Source organism: Manihot esculenta, chromosome 10 (genome assembly GCF_001659605.2).
Source record: "Manihot esculenta cultivar AM560-2 chromosome 10, M.esculenta_v8, whole genome shotgun sequence".
NCBI classification, from domain to species: domain Eukaryota; kingdom Viridiplantae; phylum Streptophyta; class Magnoliopsida; order Malpighiales; family Euphorbiaceae; genus Manihot; species Manihot esculenta.
The window spans coordinates 3,187,359-3,210,625 of record NC_035170.2 but is presented as its reverse complement, the minus strand read 5'-3'; the positions used below and the strand labels follow the sequence as shown (position 1 = coordinate 3,210,625).

The following is a 23,267-nucleotide window of genomic DNA, read 5'->3' as shown; positions in this document are numbered from 1 at the left end:
TGATCTATTTGACTAGCTAGCTGGAGCAGGTTGTTTCTCGAAAATAGATCTGAGATCTGGGTATCATCAGTTGAGAGTCAAAGAGGCAGATGTGCCTAAAACAGCTTTCTGGACCAGATATGGGCATTATGAGTTCTTAGTGATGCCGTTCGGGTTGACTAACGCCCCTGCAGCATTTATGGATCTCATGAATAGAGTATTCAGTGAGTTTCTGGATCACTTTGTCATTGTATTTATCGATGATATCTTAGTGTATTCCAGAGATGCAGAGGAGCATGCCCAGCATCTGAGGATCATTCTGCAGACACTGAGAGAACATGGTTTATATGCCAAGTTCTCGAAGTGTGAGTTTTGGTTACGGAGCATTGCCTTCTTGGGACATGTGGTATCAGCAGAGGGTATTGAGGTAGACCCCAAGAAGATCGAGGCTGTAGCTAACTGGCCCAGACCCACGACAGTGACTGAGATTAAAAGCTTTCTGGGACTGGCAGGTTACTACAGGAGGTTCGTTCAGAACTTCTCAAAGATAGCAGCTCCTATGACCAAATTGACGCAGAAGAACCAGACGTTTATCTGGTCAGACCAGTGTGAAGAGAGCTTTGAGGAGCTCAAGAGGAGATTGACAACAGCACCAGTGTTAGCTCTGCCTGTCAGTAATGACGAGTTCACAGTGTTCTGTGATGCATCTCGAGTGGGATTGGGTTGTGTATTGATGCAGAGTGATAAAGTAATAGCTTATGCTTCTAGACAGTTGAAGAAGCACGAGTTGAATTACCCTACCCATGACCTAGAGATGGCAGCAGTTATCTTTGCACTTAAGATGTGGCGGCATTACCTCTACGGGGTTAAATGCGAGATCTTCACCGATCACAAGAGTTTACAGTACATCTTAAGTCAGAGAGAGCTGAATTTGCGGCAGAGAAGGTGGGTCGAATTGCTCAGTGATTATGATTGTAAAATCCAGTATCATCCGGGTAAGGCGAATGTTGTCGCAGACGCCCTAAGCCGGAAGTCACTAGGCAGTTTATCCCATATAGCAGCAGAGCGGAGACCAGTTGTGATGGAGCTTTATAAGCTCTTTGATGAGGGCTTACAGCTAGAGTTGTCTGGTACAGGTGCGTTAATAGCACAGATGAGAGTGACACCTGTGTTTCTGGAGCAGATAGCTCAGAGACAGCATGAGGACCCTGAGTTGATGAAAATTGCCAGGACTGTTCAGTCAGGCAATGGTGTAGAATTCAGATTTGACAGCAAAGGGATCCTTCGCTATGGGAGTCGACTTTGTGTACCAGATAGGGGCAGTGTGAAGGAAGACATTATGAGGGAAGCTCATAATGCGAGGTATAGTGTTCACCCAGGAACCACCAAGATGTATCAGGATCTGAAAAGGGTCTATTGGTGGCCAGCTATGAAGAAAGAAGTGGCGCAGTTCGTGACAGCCTGTGAGGTTTGTCAGAGGGTGAAATTAGAGCATCAGAAACCAGCCGGAATGCTTAACCCATTACCGATTCCAGAGTGGAAATGGGAGAACATAGCCATGGATTTTGTAGTGGGTTTACCAGTAGCGTCCAACAGGATAGACTCGATATGGGTGATTGTGGACAGACTCACGAAATCTGCTCATTTTCTTCCAGTACGGAGTAACTATTCTGTGGATAAGTTGGCACAGGTCTATCTGGATGAGATAGTGAGATTACATGGAGTTCCAGTGTCTATAGTTTCAGACAGAGGACCTCAGTTTACCTCCCGCTTTTGGCGGAGTCTGCAAAGTGCGATGGGCACGAGATTAGATTTTAGTACTGCTTTCCACCCACAGACTGATGGACAGTCAGAAAGGACCATCCAGACCATAGAAGATATGCTTTGACTATGTGTGTTAGACTTTGGCGGTTCTTGGAGGCAGCATCTACCTTTGGTGGAGTTTGCCTACAATAACAGCCATCATGCGAGCATCGGGATGGCTCCTTATGAAGCTTTGTATGGGAGGAAGTGCAGATCCCCTGTTTGCTGGGAAGAGGTAGGAGAGAAGGCTCTTGCAGGGCCAGAGTTAGTAGACATTACCAGTAGAATGGTGCCCATGATCAGAGAGAAAATCAGAACAGCTCAGAGTAGGCAGAAAAGTTATGCAGACGTTCGCAGAAAACAGTTAGAATTTCAAGAGGGTAATTGGGTATTGCTGAAAGTGTCTCCAATGAAAGGAGTGGTTCGTTTTGGCAAGAAAGGTAAATTGGCTCCACGGTACATTGGACCCTTTGAAGTGTTGCAGAGGATCGAAAATGTGTCGTATAAGCTGGATTTACCTGCTTCTCTGGAGAGAATTCACCCGGTATTTCATGTTTCTATGCTACGACAGTTTGTGTCAGATCCGAATCAGGTTCTGAGTGAGCCTGAGGTGGAGATTCATACGGATCTCACCTATATAGAGCAGCCAGTGCGGATTCTGGACACGCAGATCAGACAGCTAAGGAACAAGGAGATTCCGATGGTGAAAGTTCTATGGAACCACCATAATCTAGAAGAGTGCACCTGGGAGACGCGAGAGTCTATGCTCCAGCAGTATCCATATCTCTTTTGAGGTTTGTTTCCTCCTTTTGTTGTCATTGTTGTTTATTTTAGGAACATCCGAGGACGAATGTTCTTAAGGAGGGGAGAATGTAATACCCGGCTAAAGTCCGGCACCGAAATTCCTGTTAGTTGGTGGAATCCGGGGTGTCGAAATTCTATAAACCAGGTAGGATTTATGGTTTACTAAAGTAGTGTGATTTGTGTTAGAGTAATAGAAGTGAGTTTTGAGTTGAAAGGACCTAAGGTAGTTGAGCCAAGTTCGGCCGCCGAAGGTAAGTTCGGCCGCCGAAAGTGTTCGGCTTCCGAAGGTAAGTTCGGCCCCCGAATGTTGCATGGATTTGCATGCGCTTTGGCAGCCGACGCTGAGTTGCTTGGTCAGTAGGTATGTATCCCTTAGTCAGCATTGTGGCCAGGTGTTATCACCGGACCATGTCCAGAAGTTGGCCACGTCTCCCTTGGTTTATTTGCTGAGGGTAAGCAGCTCATGCAGAATATGTTGAGGTTGTGAATGTGTTGAAGCAAAAAGCTACGTTTGTGCGAGTGTGAGGGTTTGCGGAGTTTGAGGAGAGTTAATCCGTTTCCCTTGTTCAGAGTGTTCATCTTCTTGTTACAGGAGGTAAGTAACGCTCTTGAACCTGTTTATGTGTTTTCTGAAGGTTTTATGGAAGTTAAGGGAGAGAGCTGCATGTTTAAGTGAGAAGGAGTGGTTTTGATGAGTTATGCATGTATACATGTTTCTGCGTTATGTTTGATTTGGTGTTTGGGGTTATTAGATAGTTTTGGACCCCTGTGATCATATACGTGAGTATATGTGTGTTGAGGAGTTGGAGTATATCTGGTTTGAGTGGTTGAAGGGAAGGAGAAGATGGTTTGCCGTTGAAGCTGAGTTCTGGAGGAACTCAGGTTCGGCAGCCGAAGGTTCATTCGGCCGCCGAACCTCTTGCATGGTGGCTTAATTGCCACAGCTTGCCCCCGAGTGTTTTTGCATGTTCGGCTCTGTTTGGGGGATTCGGCCGCCGAAGGTGCCGCCGAAGGTACTTGAGTTTCGTCTCTGGAAAGGACATTCGGCCGCCGAACCTGCCGCCGAAAGTGTCCTGTCCAGCTTTCTTTTGCATGCTTTGCAGGGATAGTTGAGTGAGTTTAAGGGGATTCTTGGGGCAGTTTAGGAGAGTTATTTCTACGTTTGTTTGGTCCCTCATTTGAGTCCATCTGTATAGGTACAGACCAGAGGAACCAGAGAGAGCAGCAGTGAGTACTGCTCCAGAGGTTCAGAGCCTGCAGAATTAGTCAGTCAATATAGCCAGAGGTGAGTGGAACTAAACTGATGACTTTTAATTGAACCACAAACTGCTTTTAGCATATCTCATGCATCATGTTTATGCCATAGGTTGCTTGCATTAGTATTCACGAATATGTTGCATTGCATCGTTAATTGGTGATGTGAGTGAATGCTGAATGATCCAATAGTCTCAGACAGGAAGTCCAGGAGCCTTTGACTACGCCCTGGCAGGTATAGAGAAGTCCAGGAGCCTTTGACTACGCCCTGGCAGGTATATAGTAAAGTCCAGGAGCCTTTGACTACGCCCTGGCAATGGTAAGTACACAGGTGTTATATACACATATACATATATGACAGGAAGACCAGGTGCTCGATTCTACGCCCTGGCACAGAGTTACTGGGACTATGTGGTGACAGGTTTACTCTTGATGTGGCTTGTCTGTGATATGGTGCATTCCATGAGATCATATTTTACTGAGATGTTTTACTGTTCGACTCACTGGGCTATAGAGCTCATCCCACTCCCTTAACCCCAGTTTTGCAGGTTCAGTGTACAGTGTACAGGGACAGTCCAGCAGAGTACAAGAAAAGTAAAGAGATCTGTAATAGCTTAGAGTGGACATGTAATATTAAAGAGATGTAATAGTTGTTGCTTGACCTAGTGATGTATGTTTTGTACATGATCTGTATATGTATGTATGTTTTCTTGTATGTGAAAACTAGGCTTAACAGGTATGAGTTAACCCATCTAGAGCAAGCTCTAGTCAGGGATACAGAGTACAGAGTACATGAGTACAGAGTACAGAGATAGTGCATGCACAGGTTAAGCCTTGGTTCAGAAAAGAGTTTATGTTTCACAGAAAATGTATGATCATGTATGAGGTTTACAGGTACTCAGAGAGTATAGCAGGCTTGCTACGGGTTCTGGCGGCCTTAAGCCGACCTGAATCCTAGCGCCGGTGACGGTCCATTTTGGGGTCGTTACATGCGTGATGTCTAACTCGGAGGTGTGGAGAATCCAAGCTCCAAAAGCTCCAAGCTCCCAAAACTTGATCTAAGCTTGAAAACTCTTCAAAATAACCATGGAACTCATGAAAACATGAAGGAGATGAAGAAAAACATGAAAACGGCCAAGGGAGGACAAAAACTCACCTGAGCTCTAGAATGGGGAGAAAACTCGCCCATTTCCGATCTGAGGGCCCTTTATAGGTGGCCTGGTCGAAGACCTTCGGCAGCCTAATGTGCCACCTAAACTCATGCATGTTCGGCAGCCGAACTTGACTTTCGGCGGCCGAACCTTGGCTCGTTCAAATAAGACTTTCGGAGGCCAAAGGCGCTCCCGAAGCCTTTCCATGTTCGGCGGCCGAACTTCACTTTCGGCGGCCGAACCTGGCAAATGCCTCCTTGGTCTTTTCTTTTTAAAACTCAATTCTTTTTCATTTAAAACCATGAAATCAGTAAAAACCTTTTAGAAACACATTTTACCTCTTTAGAGCCTCTGGCATCTTCAGAAATTCCAGATTCCAACGGAGGTTCCGCCGGAAGGTAGGGATTCCGATGCCGGAATCTAGCCGGGTATTACAGGGCACCATCAACCTCCTCGTACTGCTGAGTGATGAAAAGTATAGGCAAGAGTTGTACATAAAATTCACGGTAGTAGATATCCTATTTGCATACAATGTGCTATATGTCTTAAGCTATTAGCTCTAGGAGGAACAGCCGTAGTATGAGGCAATTAGAGGTTGGCTAAAAAAGGTTATGGAAACCCAATAAAAAACCTCGAGAAAGCATCAATGTCCATCGACTTGCTGAAGAAGTTGGAATCCCACGTAAAGCCAGAGCCAGCAAACCCGGTAGAGGAGACCCAACTAGGTAAAGAACAAAAGGTATGGTTCGATACTACGTTAACTGGTGAAATAAAAACTAATTTAATATAGTTGATAAAGAATTGAGTAACGACTTTCGCTTGGTCTCCAAAGATGTAATAGGTGTGGATCCGGCTCTCATCACCCATAATTTATTTGTTGACAAAACCGTTAAATCGGTCCAATAAAAGAAAAGAAGATTTGCACCAGAGAGACAACAAGTGATCAAAGAAGAGGTTGACAAGCTTTTGAGTGCAGGGTTAATAAAAAAAGTCCAATATCTCACATGGCTCGCTAATGTGGTCCTAATGAAAAAAGCTAACGAAAAATGGAGAATGTGCATGGATTTTATTGACCTAAATAAAACATGTCCAAAAGATCATTACCTGTTTAGTAGGCTCGACCTTAGGTCATACAGTAATTTCCTTTCTTGATGCCATTTCAGGTTACTAGCAAATTGTGATGGACACCGAGAATGTAAAGAAGACTGTGTTCACAATAGATGAAGCAGTTTATTGCTATAAGGTAATGTCATTTGGATTAAAAAACGCAGGGCGACTTACTAAAGGCTTATATAAGGAATCTTTAAAGACATGGTGGGGTCAATAGTTGAAGTGTACATAGATAACATGGTAGTAAATAGTCGATCCTTGAAAGACTATCTAGAAGATATCCGGAAAGTCTTTGACGTACTAGACACGGGAGATATGAAGCTGAACCATGAAAAATGTACCTCCGGGATTAAAGCTGAGAGGTTTCTGGGGTATATAATCTCAGAAAGAGGCATAAAGGTAAACTCTGAGAAGATCAACTCCATCCAAAACATAAAAACACCCAAAACCATTAATGAACTATAAAGGTTGAACGAGCGATTCACTGCCCTAGGTCATTTCATATCATACTCATCCAGAAGGTGTCTCCCATTTTTTAAAACCTTAAAAGACAAAGGTAATTTGAATGGGAGGGTTGAATGTGGAGAGGCTTTTGAAAGTCTAAAAACCTTTTTATCATTTCCTCCGTTGTGAAGCCCGCTTGTCGAAGGTGAAGTTTTATTTCTATACTTGTCTATGACACAAAAAATAGTTTACTCGGTACTCGTTCGTGAAAATAATGGAGAACAAAGCCCAGTATATTATGCCAGTCAAGTTTTGAAGGCATCCGAGCTGAATTATCCTCCTCTCGAAAAGTTGGCATTTGCAGTCCTAATGTCAGCCACAAAGCTACGACTATACTTCAAGTCACACACCATAGAAGTCAGAATAGATTATCCTCTGCAAAAGGTTCTACATAGGCCAGAGCTATCAGAGCGATTATACACCTAGGTGATAACATTGTTGGCTTATGATATCAGGTATATTTTTCAAAAGGCCATGAAAGCCTAGATACCAGTCAATTTTGTCGCGAAAATGACTCTGCTGTCAGATCCTTCGTAGTCCCATGAATCAACCATAAAGGAGTGAAAAGTTTGGGCAAATGGAGCTTGCAGGGCTGGGGGTCTTGAAATTGGGATTCTGTTGCAGTATTAAACTAGTATAAAGTTTCAGTATGCGACAAAGCTCACCTTCAATGCCACTAACAATATAGCTGAGTACGAGACTGTAATAATATCCCTGAGAATTATCAAGGAATTAGGTATACAAAAATCCATTGTTTTTATTGACTCACAATTGGTTGTTAGTCAGTGCCAGGGATAATTTAAAGTCCGAGAACCGAATCTTGTCAAATACGAGGAAAAGGTTCAGTTCCTAATAGAGATGATCAAAGACGGGCAGGGCAGCTGCAAGCTTTGCCAGGTGGCCAGAGGCAATAATGAAGAGTCGAATATTCTAGCCAAGATGGCAGTGGCGGGTGAATAGCACCTGACTCAACCGCTTCAGTTCGAGGAACTGTACACTCCAGCTATGGATGTGGAAGAATCTTTTCCCATAGAAAAGGGAGAATCATGGATGACGCCCTTATATAAATTTTTAACACAAGATGATCTTTAAGTCAATGAGTTATCAGCCAAACAGGTAATAAGAAAGTCCTTTAAATATGCACTAATTAATGGTTAGTTATACAGGGGGTCCTCGACACAGCTATGGCTACGTTGTGTTACAGAGAAAGAAGGCTAGGAAATCTTAAAGGATATCTATAAAGGTAATTGCAGGAGCCATGAAGGAGCTCGGACAATCGCCCGGAAAGCATTCAGATAAGGGTATTACTAGCCGATGATAATGCAAGATGCAAAACATCTTGTTCGAAAGTGTCAAAGATGTCAAGTACATGCAAACATCTCAAGGACCCTAGGAGAAATGCAAGCAGCAAATGGAAGCCCCTGACCCTTTTTTCAGTGCGGATAGACATCCTTGGCCTGTTCCATAAGGCATTCAAGTTAAGAAAGTTCATAATCGTAGCAATAGATTATTTCAGCAAGTGGGCAGAGGCAGAGGCAGTACAATCCATCACTATCCAACGAGCGATCTCCTTCGTCAGCAAAAATATCTTCACTTGATTTGAATTTTAAATATAGTGATCACTGATAACGAAACTCATTTTGCAAGCTCCAGGTTTAAAGACTTCTGTAAGAAATAGAAAATTGACTTGAGGTTCAGCTCAATCTATTACTCCTAGACCAATGGAATGACCGGGGTGACAAACATGACTATCCTACAAGGCTAAAGAAAAGGCTCGATCAAGCCAAGGGCAATTGGCTTGAGGAGTTACCTCATATACTATGCGGCATACAGTATATGAGGCTGAGGCAGTAATCCCTGTGGAAATCCAAACAAGCAGCTTCAGGATACAACACCTTGAGATGGTAGGAAATCCCGAAGAAATACAATTTAATTTGAATCAATCCAAATTTCTACAAGAAAAGACTGCAATCAGAATGGCAGTTTACAAAAATAAAATGTCCAGAATGTTCAACAGTAAGGTCAGACCGTGTGCTTTTAATATAGGGGACCTAGTCCTTAAAAGAATAGATGTAACGAGTGGCAGTGCTGAGTCTAGTAAGTTGGGTGAGAACTGAAAATGACCATTTAGGGTCTCAAAGGTCATTCATCCAGGGTTCCATAAGCTGGCTAAGCTAGATGGTCAAGTCATTCCTCATTTCTGAAATATTTACAATCTGAGAAAATTTTATCAATAACAAGTTAATGAGGTATTTTTTTTCATATGTTGTGTTCTTCAGTGACAAGGAATGATGGGATTGCCTTCCTTAAAAAGTTTAAAAAGACAAGAAGAGGCCATAAGGCGGGTTCCGCCAGGCCAGGCCACAAGGTGGGTTCTGTTAGGCCAAGTCACAATGCAGGTTCCGCTAGACCACAATCTGTTGTTGGTCCCACTAAATAAAGCCACAAGGCAGATTTCACTAGACTAGGTCATAAGGCGGGTTCCGCCAAATCACAATCTAGATGTTGGTCCCACTGAACAAGACCACAAGATGGGTTCCGCTAGGCCAGTCACAAGGCGGGTCTTGCCAGACCATAATCCAGGCGTTGGTTCCACTAATCAAATCATTTATACCAGGCCACAAGATAGGTATACCAATCCCCAAAAGATGAAAGTGTTAATAAAAGATTAAGGTCAATGAGGTGAGGCTTATGACAAAGTCTCAAGACGAGTGACTAGGTGAAGGTTCCTTATTGCAAAATTTCTCCAAGGTGTTTTATGATTGGAAGGCGGGAGTCCACCAGGCCACATGCCTAGGATCATGGCTTGGATGGGGTAATAACCCCTTAGCTAATTATTACAAGATTATTATACGGGACAGATATGGAACTTACCAACACCTAATAAGAATAGTGAAGAGATATGCAAAATATGTATTTTCATTATAAAATGTCACAGGGGAAGAAGGAGGACTACAGTTCCCTCCTCAGAAGTCTCTATTACATTAGTGTTTCTTAAACATCTATCACGTCATTAGCAAAGACTCGGTCGGAGGGGTTCTCCTCAGCCTGTCCCTCGCTTTTTTGCTTGACCTCATCCTCCGGAAAAATATTGTCTGTCCAGGTAAAATCTTATGGAGAGGACCGTTTCTCCAACTGCCTTCTTGGCCTGACCCTCAAAATTAATCTTGCACAATCGAACCCCCCTCCCAGGGGCCGTGACAATGAAAACCATTATAGTTAGGCTGGTTACAGTCCTCAGCCGATACACAGAGCTGAGCAAGATGCTTGCACCTTCATGAAGATCCGCCTTCAGTTGCTCTTCATACACTATGATGGTATCCTCCACATGGATCTAGTTATCCTCAGAGAAGAAAAGAAAACACAAAGAAAAAGCCGAAGGTAGAATTTTCATCGATGGAAAAAAAAGAAGAAAAGAAAGTATATCTATTCATTTCTTCCTCGGACGACATTTATAAGCAAAAGTAGAGAAAAAATAATTTTTATATAGAGGAGTAGCCGACAAAGCTCTAAATACAGCTTGAGAATTAAGGCAATCATCATTTATGGATAAAGGCAGGCAAAGCAGCACCAGAAGGGAAGGCCAACCACATCATGCCACATATCCCAAATCGAGAGACAAACCATCACCTTTGAATCTGAAGAATCGAAGACCCACAAGGGGACCTTTGATGCTACATAAATATTATCTAAAGTAAGCCATGAGCTATCACTACAGAATATATCCACGTGGCAATGATCTGATAAGTGAGAAATATAGTTCCGCACGAGAAAAGGAAAATCTAGACACCTTGATACTCAAGTTCATCACTAAGACTTGCCCTCCCATAGATAATACAAGTCTCGGCACTAAGTTACCATTATTAGACACAATCCAACATATCCTCATTATGCCTGTAATTGCGGGATCATCAACCTATGAGCTGACGATATCCCTTATCAAGTAGCTAGCTACATTATTGCTGGATTATCAAGAAATGCTATATATATTTATTTTCATCTTTTTACAATATAAAAAGAGAGCGGTCACAGAGGTAAATGTACGCTATTCTCTTATACTAAAATTCTAAACCATTCGTTACATTCACTTTCTTCTCCAATATACTGATTTGAGCGTTAGAGTGACTGTTATAGACACCTACCGCCACCTCACATTCTTTTTCTTACACGTTTAGCTAATCATAGTACAACTCTATTTTTTAATTGCATTAATGAAACTATACAATTTGTGCAATCCGATGTATAAATAATATGCGTGACATTAGCTGCTTCCATAGATCTATTTTTATGTTAAAATTAAAATGTTTAATATGTTGAAATAAGAATTTAACATATTATTGCGCTTTTTAATGAAAATATAGGAAATAATGAGATTTTAAAAGTTTGAAAGTTTTTTTCTTTAATTTTAAAAGTTAGTATTTTAAGTTTTTGAAATCTCCCAACCACCCACAATACGTTTATTTTTTCTCTTTACACATTTTTTTTTTCCTCTCTAGACTAATCTAAAGAGAGAATTTTCATCTTATTTCTTTTCTCTTAAAATTAGCTCCATTTTATTACTATTCATTGAACTCTTTTTGCTTTGCCTGAACAAAAAAAGATCTCTCATTTCTACCATTTGAAGAGTATGTTTTTCTCCCTCACCTCCAAGTGGTTACATTTTTCTACCTCACCTCTAAGTAGTTCTTTATATTTTTATTTTCTTACAACAAATACAGTGGAAATTTTGAGGATTTCCTTAGATTTATTGCTTTCCTTATTATTTGGTCTTTATGTTTTAATTTCTTAATTTTTTGATATGTATATAGACCGAAGAGTCTTGATATTTTGTTCATTTTCTTGAAGCCATTTGCATGTGGTAGAGAGAGACGGTGCTCCCTTTATGGAAGGCTTCTATTATTTTTCAAATAATTTTAGAGATCACATATTTTAGCTCTGTTGTTGATCAATTATAAAATTATGTACCATTTTATGTCTGCTGGACGATTAATTCTTAAAATGTGTTGAAATTACTAATAAACACGGCCATCATCCTCTCTCTCGACCTGCAGACGATTAATTCTTAAGATGTGTTGAAATTACTGATAAATACGGTCACCATCCTCTCTCTCGGCCAGGTGATTTCTTTGATTATAATTTGTTGCATTTGTAGTTTCTTGCACTTTCATCTGGATTGTCTCCAAGCAACCTTAAACCTCCTTCGTTTGGCATTTGTCCCTTAAGGTGGTGGATCAATTTTTTTCAAGCATAAGAGTAAGGTTTCATATATATGAGTTTTAGGTTTCCTTTGGATTTCCTTGTATTTGGATTAATTTGTCCGTTTTAAACCCTTGATAGACGCCTCCAAACTCAAGCAAATAAAAAAAAAATTATTAGATATGACCAAAAAATCACTCAAATAAAAATTATCAAAATATTTAAACCTTGGTTTATACAAATGTATTCTAAAACAATTAAAAGTTAAAAATAAAAAATTAAACTAAAATTTTAAAAATAATAAATATTGTGTAGGAGAGAAGGTGGTGTGCCATCCGGTTGCTGGCGCACTGATTCCCATCCTCTGCTCTCTCTCTCTCTCTCTCTCTCTCTCTCTCTCTCTCTTTTCCTCTCATCCATTTATGATTTCTATACCATTTTCGCCTCTTCCTTCTCTTCTCCGTTATCCATTCGACGAAGCTTCATTCAACAATATGAATTCTTGATCCTGATTTCTTGATTTGGTGTTGATTGTGGGTTTTCTTTCCGTTTTCCTCACAATCCACCCTGTGCCCTTTTATTTCGTTCTATTCTTTCATATTGTTCTTCAAAATCCCGTATGAGGAGAAGAAGAGCAGCAGCCGCCGCCGCGGCCACCACCGCCGCAGCAACTGAAGGAGTAGTGGAACCAAACGGATCTGCACCTCAAAATATAATAAAGGGGAAAGAACCCAGATATAGAGGAGTCCGGAAAAGAACATGGGGCAGATTTGCCGCCGAGATCAGAGATCCTTTGAAAAAGACTAGAGTCTGGCTCGGTACCTTCGACTCCGCGGAGGATGCTGCCCGTGCTTATGACGCTGCCGCCCTTTCCCTCCGTGGACCCAAGGCCAAAACCAATTTTGTCATCTCATCCTCCCATTTATCCCCTTTCACCTACCAAAACCCCCCCGATTCTTTCATGGATCACAGGTTATATACAGCAGATGGATTTGATGAGCATCACGTAAATCCCCAGAGACCCACTTCTAGCAGTCAGAGCAGTACGGTGGAATCTTTCAGCGGTCCCAGGCCACCGGTGTCAACAACAGCAACAAAAAGATCGCGGATTTTGTTGTCGGCGACTGCCCCGAAGAAGACCCATCAGAGGACTCAACCGATGGTGCCGGAGGATTGTCAAAGCGATTGTGATTCGTCGTCTTCGGTTATTGACGATGGTGATATTGCATCATCCTCGTCCTTGAGCTGCCGGAAGCCCTTACCTTTCGATCTGAATTTTCCACCGATGGATCAGGTTGACTTTGTTATTGATGATCTCCAGTGTACTGGTCTATGCCTTTGATGATAATGATGACTAGAAAAAAAAATCAATTTTTTAACATTATTGTGCGGATTGAAGAGGGAAAAAAAAGAAAAAAAAATCAGATTAGATTACGATAAACTCATCTTAATCTGTGTGAGTATGCACGTATTCTGTTTTCTTGATGGTCTTTTTTTGATGGATTATTAAGCTACTGGTTACAGATCCATCTCTGTATATTTTTCTTCGTCTCCCTTTAATAGAAAGACTTTTACTGCTTTATGCTGATGCTTTGTTATTGCTTCTGTCGTAGCTTTGAGTAATTAAGCGCATAATTCTGTATTTGGATTTGTTGTTAACTGGGTTTTGTTTAATTTTGAGAAAGAATAGATGAGATTTGGTGGGCAAGGAAGGAGCAGGAAGGAAACCTTTCCTCTTTTGGTTATAATTGGTGATAGTTGCTTGTTTGTTTTCTTGCATTTCTAGGGAAGAAAGTTAAACCTTTGATTTTAGGTTTCATTAGGCTATGGTGGATCTAGCTGAAAATAGTATTTCTGGATATAATAAATAACATGTATAGTTGCATTTGGTTAATAACTATAATCCATATAAGTTTTTTGTAGGAAAACTTGCAGATTTGGCCTTAATATGGTCTGCTGTCATTTGGGTATAAACCTAGCTTCTCATATTTGATTTCCTGTGATCTTTGTTAAATTAGTTCACATTTCTTGTGAAAGTTATGAGAATTTTAGTGGAAACCCTTAAACCCACTTGCCCTCTAGAGGCTAGAACTACATCCTTTCTGAATCTTTGATGTTTCTTTAACCCCTTGTTTGGAATCAAAGATTTCACAAGAATTCAATTCAATTCAAAACAATTCATTCCTTTTCTATCAAATTTCATGTTTGGAATGTAAAAATTCATTTCCATTTTTAACTTGCACAGTTTTTATTTTTAAAGAAAATGAAATCATACATGATTTTGTAAGAATTCATTTGAATTATTTTTCTTGCCAAACTGAGAGTAAGTAATCACACAGCTTAGATGTTTGAGAGCTGCTCTAATAACATGAATTGCTTTAGCTGTAACAGTTTGGATTCTCAAGAATTAGAATTAGTGGTCTGCAATTTGATTCACATTCGCTATTGGGATGTTCAATCCGTCCCTCACCTACTGAATCCTAAACCTTGATTGAGGTTCATATTTGATATGAACATAAACAAGGAAGGTGAAAGAAGTGTTGCAAATTTTGTTTCACCCTTTTTGCTGCTTGCACTTTGATCAACCTCTACAATCTAACTTGGGACTCATTTGCATTCAAGTGTATTATGCACATCATAGGCAAAGGTGGGAAGGAGATTTAAACGAGCTGGACAATTGAAGAAAAGGTCAAGATCAGTGATCAGACCAAATTTGAAATCCCATAAATAGTGTCTGGGGAAAAAGAAAGGCAAGAGAAATAGAGAAAAGGAAAGGCCGTGTGTGCCTAAAAGATGTTTTTGTGAATTTAACATTTGGTCAAGGAGCTGAAAAACTGAGTAGGTGGTCCATTGAAATTCACACTCTTCACCTTTTTGGCTAGCTTTGTATCACGAGCACTCAAGCCTTACCATCAGTTTCCTTTGCCATCAATGGTGTTGTGATCCCTTAATCTTGTCACCCAAGCCCTTTGACCCTCCTTCCAACCCATCTTTGCTGTCAACCTTTGCTCCATTGGCACCATCCCTGAAAGATGCGAGTTCATATAATTGTTTTGATGACAAAGTAGTGGCAATCGTGCTGGACCAAGCATTTTCTTGTTTAGTGTCTTTTTCCTCCAATTTTATTCAATTTATTTTAATATTTGTTGATTGCATTGCTAGATTGGTACTGGACAAGAAGATGAATGAATTTAGGTATGAAAGTTGGCTTGAATTGAGGACTTTTTTGGTTCAAATAGTTTGCTTTTGAATTATTTTACCTTTGACTTTTCAAGGAGTCAATAAAAAATTGACAATAAAATATATAAAATTTGAGCATTTTTTGAAAGTTTAAGAGTATATTTAATTATAAAAAATAATTTTCTACTTTCTATCTGTAGTTTTATTTTTATTTTCTTTGTTTTATTTTTTATGAAAAATTGAAAAAACGTGTTGAAAATTATTTTTGTTGAAAAAAATAGAAAAAATATTTAAATTATAACTTTTTTTTTAAAAAAAATTTGTTTATTTTTTCATAATTGATGTTTAATAATTGATATATATATATATATGCTGGTTTAATTTTTTTTTTTGAAACTACTGTTTTAAAATATTTAAAACAAAAGTTTTGCAAATTTTAGTGATAGCCAGAATAAAATAAAGTTTTAGAAAAATATGAACAAATAAATAATAAAAAATTCAAAAAGTCTCATATTAATTCCCTAAAATATTAATTTCATTACAATAAAAATTAAATAGTAATTCTTCAAAGATTGAGGAAATGGTTAATTTTTATATTATTGTTGTTATTATTATTATTGAAGCTAGCTGGCTGATCACCTGCCAACCTTGAACCTACCAGGGTTATTATTAGACAAATTCTTAAGAATTATAGTGAAGAATCCCATGTCCTGTGGATCTGGGGTTTCTCTTTTTAAGGCATGCAACCATTTTCCCTGTGATTCACAAATTTTCTAGCTTCCCAATCATGTGCCTCTTTGATTTTAGATGTTTAATTTATTGTTAAAGATGAGTAAGCTTAGAATATAATTTAAGAAGAAATCAAAGATGAAGTTGTTTTAAACTTAAAGCAAGCAAATGGTTTTTGTGGGATTGTTTACGAATCAAGCAAAAACTACTTATGAGATGCATGGTTAAATAAATGTAATATCTAAAATACTTTTTTTTATTATTTTCTTTTCTTTGTTAACATTCCCTTCCGCTGTGGAAGGATAAGTATTTCTATTAATATTGATGTTAATAAAGTAAAAAATGACCATAATACCCTTAATTAAGTTGAAAAATCTCTAAAAAATATAACTCTCACTCAATATCTTTATGAGATATTTTATCAAACAGGATATATGCATAATTCAATATTCTTATCCTTCTCCTTCTTTGTCCAATGATGTTATCACCATTGGAATTTTCGATATCACCAAATTAATTTTCTACACCCTCAACACTTGGAAAGCCAAATTAAGATATTGAAAATCTTCGACCGAGACTTCTCCTCATTGTCATCTTCTTCTGATAGTAAATCCCAATTTTTTTATTCTTCTATGGCAACTTGGATAACAAGCTCTCCATTTCATCAAACAATAATTGCACTAATAATGGTGTCAATCCTGCACATTTGACGATTATAGTTTTAACAGAAACAAGTCTTCTAGTGGTGGAGTGATTTTAAACATCTTGTGCCCAAAGAGATTAATAGCAAAGCAAACGAATACATTTCTGTGTGTAAAACTAGGGAAAATGGGACATTGTTGTGGCTGCTCTCTACTAGTAAATTTGTCAATGGAACCAATGTAATTGTAAATATATGGTATCTCATTAGAAAAAGTCCAAAATTATAATATATGGTATCTCATATAGAAGTTTTAGAGATTAAGATGCAAAAAGAATAAAACTCTAGACTTGAATGGCAATTCAAAAGAAGACCCAAATTCAATTGTATCATCTTCCACAGTACGTTTCTCTTCTCCTCTTGAAACCTTTAGAGATTCAAGAGGTCAAATATTGTCAGCTAAACTTGATAATATCTCTAACAGTAAACAGAGCTCCAGAAAAGGCACTCAAAGAACTTGTAATTTTATTTAGAGAAGAGCCCATAAGTTAGAACACAACTCCCGAAAAAGAAGATGTTCCGCCCTTGTGAGTCAAGAAATAAAAATTACTATTATACCGTGAAAACAAAGTTACCAACCACTACATATGATATAACAACACTGAATTACACTAATCAACGAATCTCGATTCCACATAAAAGGAAAGAAAGACTCTCTCACAATCACGTTGAGAAACTACTGCTCGATTCAAGAGAGAACTCTTGGTCAAAAGACATCAACGGAGCTATTTCACCTTCCATTGTTGCACTTATGGAGTCCTAGATCCAAAAAAGATCGAACACAAAAAAAACACATGTCCACACACAAGGTAGGACATATATCTACTTTCTCGCTAAGCTCGCTTGCAAGAAAATAAAAGAAAAAATAAACAATAAAAAAGACTAATTACAATTTTATGGAAAGGATGTCCATCGAGACAGGGTGGATAGTATCACCCTTTCCTAGGAGGGGCAAAGCAAGATAATGGCCTCTTGCCTTACACACTAACAACCTCAATCAAAGAAGAACTGTTTTTATAAAACTTAAAAAGAGAAGCTTTTTTTTAGAGGGTGATAAATGACGTGTATTCAAGAATAGAAAGCAAACTCATGACTTCAAGTAAACCAAATTTTACTTTTTTCTTATTTTAATTATCAACCATTAAAATGATAGACAAGGGGTTAATACTATGAATTATTGGGTAAAATTATTTATTAGATTCCTGTAAAAATCAAAGTTAAGTATTTGTTAAAGTTAATTATTTAATCTTTATTTTTCAAATTTTAATTAAATATTATTATTTTTCGTAAAACAAAAGTTTTTATCCTTCTGTCTAATAAAATATTAATAAATATATTTTAGCCTTAATTAGAAGTGCTAAATAGTATAAATGGTTAAAACTAATGAGACTAGATAATATAAATAGTTGGAATGTTAATAAGCAAATAGTTACAATCTAAAACTAACTCAACTATTTTTTTTTTTTACTAAAATGATTAAAGAGTTTTAGTTCTATTATTTAAGGAATAAATAATTAATATTTTCATTATCTATCATATAAAATGGTTTTTCTAAATTTAACCATAAATATATTCTATCATTAATTAATAATAGGGCCAGTGATCCACTAATTAACAACAGACTAATAAGAGATTTGTAAATGTAAAACTTTTCTATTATATTTATTAAATAATTTTACCTTTCCAAGAAGCCAAACTTCATTGCAAAGCTCCTGAAGTCATCAAGTTTAATAAGCCCTCAGCTCGAGTCATTATGTTTAGTACAAATTACCACAATGATACAAGACTTCACAAACATCCACCTCGTACAGTGGCCGACGACAGGAAGTCGGTGAAGTAATCTGTCATTATCCAAAAGCTGGTAAAATAAATATTGAGGAGTGTAGCATGAAACTATCTTTAATAAAAGATAGCAGATGGGGGGTACGGAGCCGATAACCTGCAATAAAACCACTACTCTTATAGCAAAGTCACAACAATTCCACTCTGGGCCTTATTGTTACACCTGAGTGTTATATAACAAAAAAAAAATCAGTTGGATCAATGAGATCAACAATGACAATCACCATGTCTACTAGTAATCTTCATGTATAACATTTCAGTGTGACAGAGAGAACAAATTAGCTGGAATTGCAAAGCCTTCGAAAGAAGAAAAACAATCAAATCAGATTCCAAAGGCAGCAACATCTGTTATTCCCAATTCGAAGGAGAGTGAATTAAGGCCAGGTTCTTCCAAAATACTGAACGCTGTGTATCCATAGTAGGAATGATATAAATCTGGCCACTCACCAGGAAATTTACCAAAACCCCCGTACTGTGCAAAAAAAATTATAAGCAATCAGGAATTAGATAGTCATATTTTATCTGAAGTTGAAGAAGTTCAGAAATTTTAAGCATATCACAATCATTAGTTCTTTCTCACAAATCCTTTCTGCTGTTTTCTATCCCAGGAAGTTTTCAATGGCGAAAGGTCATAATCATCCAACCATAGGAACTATCAATGTCAGTAAAAGGTGGAAAGATTTTAACAGCACTGGCGTGATTCCTATTTTCTAAAGATGGAAAAGCCCATTATTATGCATGTGCTTAGGAACTAATAAGCTAAAGAGATCTTTAGTTTTCAGGGCTAAAGGTCTTGACTAAATGCATGTGCTGAAGTTCTGGAAACAAGGGTGATCAGCACCTTGGATTGACAAGTTATCAAAAATTCACGTAAAGCTTTCCCATCAATCAATTTGTAGCCTCCTAAAATTCTCGAAACTGCTCCAACCCTGCACAAGTGTGTTGCCATTGTGAAGGCATGGAAGAAATGCGAACTTATTGCATGAAATTTCTCAAGTTGGGCAATTACCAAAATGCATAACATGTGTCACTAGGCTTGTTTGGTCTACCTTGAAAACCACCATCTGCTGCTTGCCTCTGAAGCAGAGAAAAATAATAAGGAAAGTTACAAGTGGGGCAGAAGGAAAACCTTCAAAGACAATATAGAGAACAATGGAGGCAATGATTTGCACGATATTCAGGCAGTTTTGTGGTTCTTTTAGCTCTGAATGCCCTTTGGGTCAGTCCAATTCATTGTTTTAAATTCTCAACACCGCGGCTATGAAATCTGTCACCAATATTATGAAATGATTCCAAAAATCAAATGAAGAAAATAAACCTGCAAGCACCATTCCAACAACAAAGGAAGGTTTATGATAGAAGATGCTCTGCTTGTAGACAGAAGGTCATCTTCCATAAAACCCATCAGTCGAAGTGATGCAACTGCACAGTAAGTTCCACCACCTGTCCACTATGATGAACATTGTTGGTAAATAACATTAGAAGAATTAAGGTCACAAAACCATGGAACAGAGAAATGAAAACGATCCATGTGAAAATTTCACTAATTAGTACATAGAAATCATTGCAATTAAACAGTAAAATAATCTCTGAATAACACTTGAAGGAGTAAAACTAGATATTGGAATAAAAATCAAAGGCGGGGAGCTATAAGAGAACATCAGTTAAAACTGAGCTTCATGTGGAGTTTGCTAAAACCAACAGAATTATTGAACTTGGAAAATCTGATTTATACTGCTCTTGATCCCAAATTTAAGAGAATGCATACAAGCATACAACAAATTTTTCAACTCACCATGAGATTCGGAGCCAGGAACCATCCCAAAGCCACCATCATATGACTGAAAGACAGTTTCACTTCAACATAAATAATATGCAACACACTAAAAAAACAATAAAGAAAAGATGACTACCATAAGAATCAATGATTCAATTTGAACATAAATATGACAAAATAAAGAGATCAGAAAATAAAATTTACTTGGCATTTTATGATGTACTCCTTGGCTTTTTCCTTATCCATACCACTCCAGTCCTCCAACATAAAACAGATGGCCGCTGATACATCAATTAGCTGTATAGATATTACATCATTTAAATATATTCATGAACATGCATAATATTTTCTTTTCTTACCAGCACAGTATATGAAACGAAGATCTGTCTCTGCCCCAATATGTATGGGAAGCAAACTGCATAAATAAATAAAAGGTTAACGACAATTCAGATTCACAAAACAAGGCCTCTCTATTTATTTGTTTAAATTTTTTTAGACAGGGGAAGGGGAAGGGGAGGGGGGGTGGTTCACCTGTATACAATTTCTATCAGAGTGCAGAATAATAGTCTTGAAGCTATACAAAAGTAAACTTCCAAGAAGGAATTGGATATCCAAGAAGATCTATAAAGTATACCTGCCATCAGGTTGCTGCAAGTTTCTCATTGATGTCAATAGTGATTTGGAGTCAACATTTGACAAATTATATCCAACAATTTTCAGTATGGCTAGGGCACAGTATGTGCTAGCCAGATGACTAAGGTTGTTAATCAAAACCTGGAGGAAAATCAAACGAAAAAAGTTACAGCTTTTATGGTAGCAAGGAGGCAAGTAGCTGCAAGCCTTCAAGCAAAACATAAATGAACTGCTCATTGCAAGCTTGCCAACCACAAGCATATAATCAAGGAATAGCTCAACTCTGTAATACCCCATCACTGTCCGAAAGGAATTGAGAGGATCGGGAACCTTGGAACCCATAGAATAGTCCTGCAACAAACAAATAGCTCATCATTCTTTTTTTCCTCATTTTCAATAGGGCTGATGCTTAAACTGGTAGTGCCACGGCAAGTTCATACCATTGTTCAGTTGATCTTTATCACCGGGGTGAGCTTGAAAGGATAAAACCCAACTAGCAACTGCATCTTTGTCTACCTGAAGCACATAATTCATCAAGCTTTTATCAATATTGGTCTCCAGAATATTAAATTTAGAAAGAAGACATGGAAGAAAAAGGTGATTTCCACTGTGGAGACAACTAAGTTATATTTGAGGCAGGAAGAAAATTTCAGACTTTCCATCCCTAATTCCAGATTTAAATTCTCTTAATTCCAATCCTCACGCTTTACACAGCAAACAAAGCTCAACTATAAGAAATACGTTAAATTTGATTCCAGAGGTCATTTTAATGATTTAAAAGTTTTTCATACCCACTCGTTCAATTCCTACTTTTTCCCCCGAAATGTTCAACTTTTTCTTGCATTTTCAAAATCATTTGGCTCAAAGTAACTTCAAATAACCATACTGATGCCCTTACTGTTAACAATCACCCCTACATGGCAGATAATCCAAATCCATGTCTAAAAGTATCTTATCTTAAAACTTGTCCTGATACCAACTTAGAATTCTAATTTTTCAATTCTACTGAAATAATCAACAAAATTCCAAATCTTACGCAATAAACAACCAAAGATCTCCCAAGTAAAATTCTTCTCATTTCCTAATTTCCCAGGAAGCAAACAGGCCCTTGAGAGAGTAATTAAGATTTAGATCAATAGCTTACGCGATCGAGAGCACCGAGGATGTCAAGGCCGGAAATGGCGAAGTAGGCGAGAGTAAGCCGATTGATCTCTTGCGATTGGTAATCGCTGGGCAGCATCTGGTACATCATCTCCAAGTAAGCCACGTGGCGATCCCTGTCAAACGATTGCGACGGTGACCGTGATGGTGATGGTTCTTCTCCGTCTGATGAGGATTGGTCCCACTCAACCGGTGGCTGTGATGGAGGTTCTTCTGTAGATGTACTCATGGCCTAAGGCTGTGCCTGCTACTAGCGAGACAATACTGAGAGAGGAGCAGCGAAACTCTACGGAGTCTTCTGATTTCTCACTTTAGCTTTTGACTGTCGTTGGCGTGCAACTTCTCAATTAAGCCTTTGTTTTACTCTTACTCATCACAAATTTATTTATTTTTATTTTCTTATAATTAAATAATATTAATATAATTAAATTAACATATTTTGTTAAATAAAATATATTTTAATTTTTAAATTTTAACATAATATTTTTTTAAATCAAACATTTAAATTTTTTTATAATAATTTTTCATTTGAAAGAATATTTAAATTTCTATTAACTTTTAATTATAATATTTTATTTAATTAAATATTTTTTATCCTTTAATTTTTATTTATTAAAATATTTAATACTTATAATTTTAAATATTTTAAAAAATATTTACAATTCTAACTATTTTTTAAATTAAAGAACCGCTTTAAATTTTTATTTTTAAATAAAATAATACAGTATTAAATTTTGATTCTCAACATAAGATACTATTTTTTTTATATTTTTATATAAAAAATTTTTGTTTCTTCTATAATAAAATTTAACTAAGAATTTTTTTCAATCAATTTAAATTTTAATAGATTAATAATATAATTAAATTAATTTTTTTAAAAAAATTGTAATATTTTTTGAAAAAATTGTAATATTTTTTGAAAAAATTTAATTTAATATATAATAAAGTTTTAATATAAATAATTTAAATATTAAGAGAATTCTTCTATGATAAAATTTAATCAATAGTAATTTAAATGTTTAGAGATTTTTTTAATTAATTTGAATTTAAATAAAATACTAATATAATTAAATAATAAAATAAAAAATTTTAAATAACAATTAAATTATAATTAATAAAATAATAATAAGAAGAATAGTTTAAAAAGTCCTAACATTTTTTCTCTTTCCACTTTTATGTACATATAAATAAATTTACATCAAGAATAATAATTAAAAAAAAGAATTAAAATCTAATCTCATGCCTATGCAAACAACTCTGGGCAACTTTACATGTAAACTTGTGATTACTGCATGAGATGTACAATTTCACCCGATGCCTCTTGCCAAAATTTTATTTTATATCATATCTCCTCCATTCTCATTTATTTAATGAATGAAAAATTATTAAATAAGACTCAATATTATCTACTTGTCTCTATCTTAACTTGATTTATACTAATTCA

General features: G+C 37.2%; 2 protein-coding genes across 2 annotated transcripts; one reads left to right on the top strand and one right to left on the bottom strand.

Moving 5' to 3' along the window:
* The first annotated feature begins 12,160 nt into the window (after nt 1-12,160).
* Nucleotides 12,161-13,383, top strand: LOC110623902 (ethylene-responsive transcription factor 3). Its single transcript, XM_021768923.2, has one exon. It carries the CDS (start codon nt 12,421-12,423, stop codon nt 13,141-13,143), a length of 723 nt encoding a protein of 240 aa, XP_021624615.1. The 5' UTR covers nt 12,161-12,420; the 3' UTR covers nt 13,144-13,383.
* A 4,967-nt stretch (nt 13,384-18,350) lies between these two features.
* LOC110625254 (geranylgeranyl transferase type-1 subunit beta) lies at nt 18,351-22,172 on the bottom strand. The gene is made up of 11 exons (XM_021770858.2): nt 21,807-22,172; nt 21,103-21,178; nt 20,955-21,013; nt 20,664-20,803; nt 20,389-20,444; nt 20,234-20,310; nt 20,048-20,093; nt 19,571-19,695; nt 19,262-19,329; nt 19,094-19,181; nt 18,351-18,724 (listed from the first exon to the last, which is right to left on the bottom strand). Exons 1-11 carry the CDS (start codon nt 22,050-22,052, stop codon nt 18,575-18,577), a joined length of 1,131 nt encoding a protein of 376 aa, XP_021626550.1. The 5' UTR covers nt 22,053-22,172; the 3' UTR covers nt 18,351-18,574.
* Between the last annotated feature and the right edge of the window lie 1,095 nt (nt 22,173-23,267).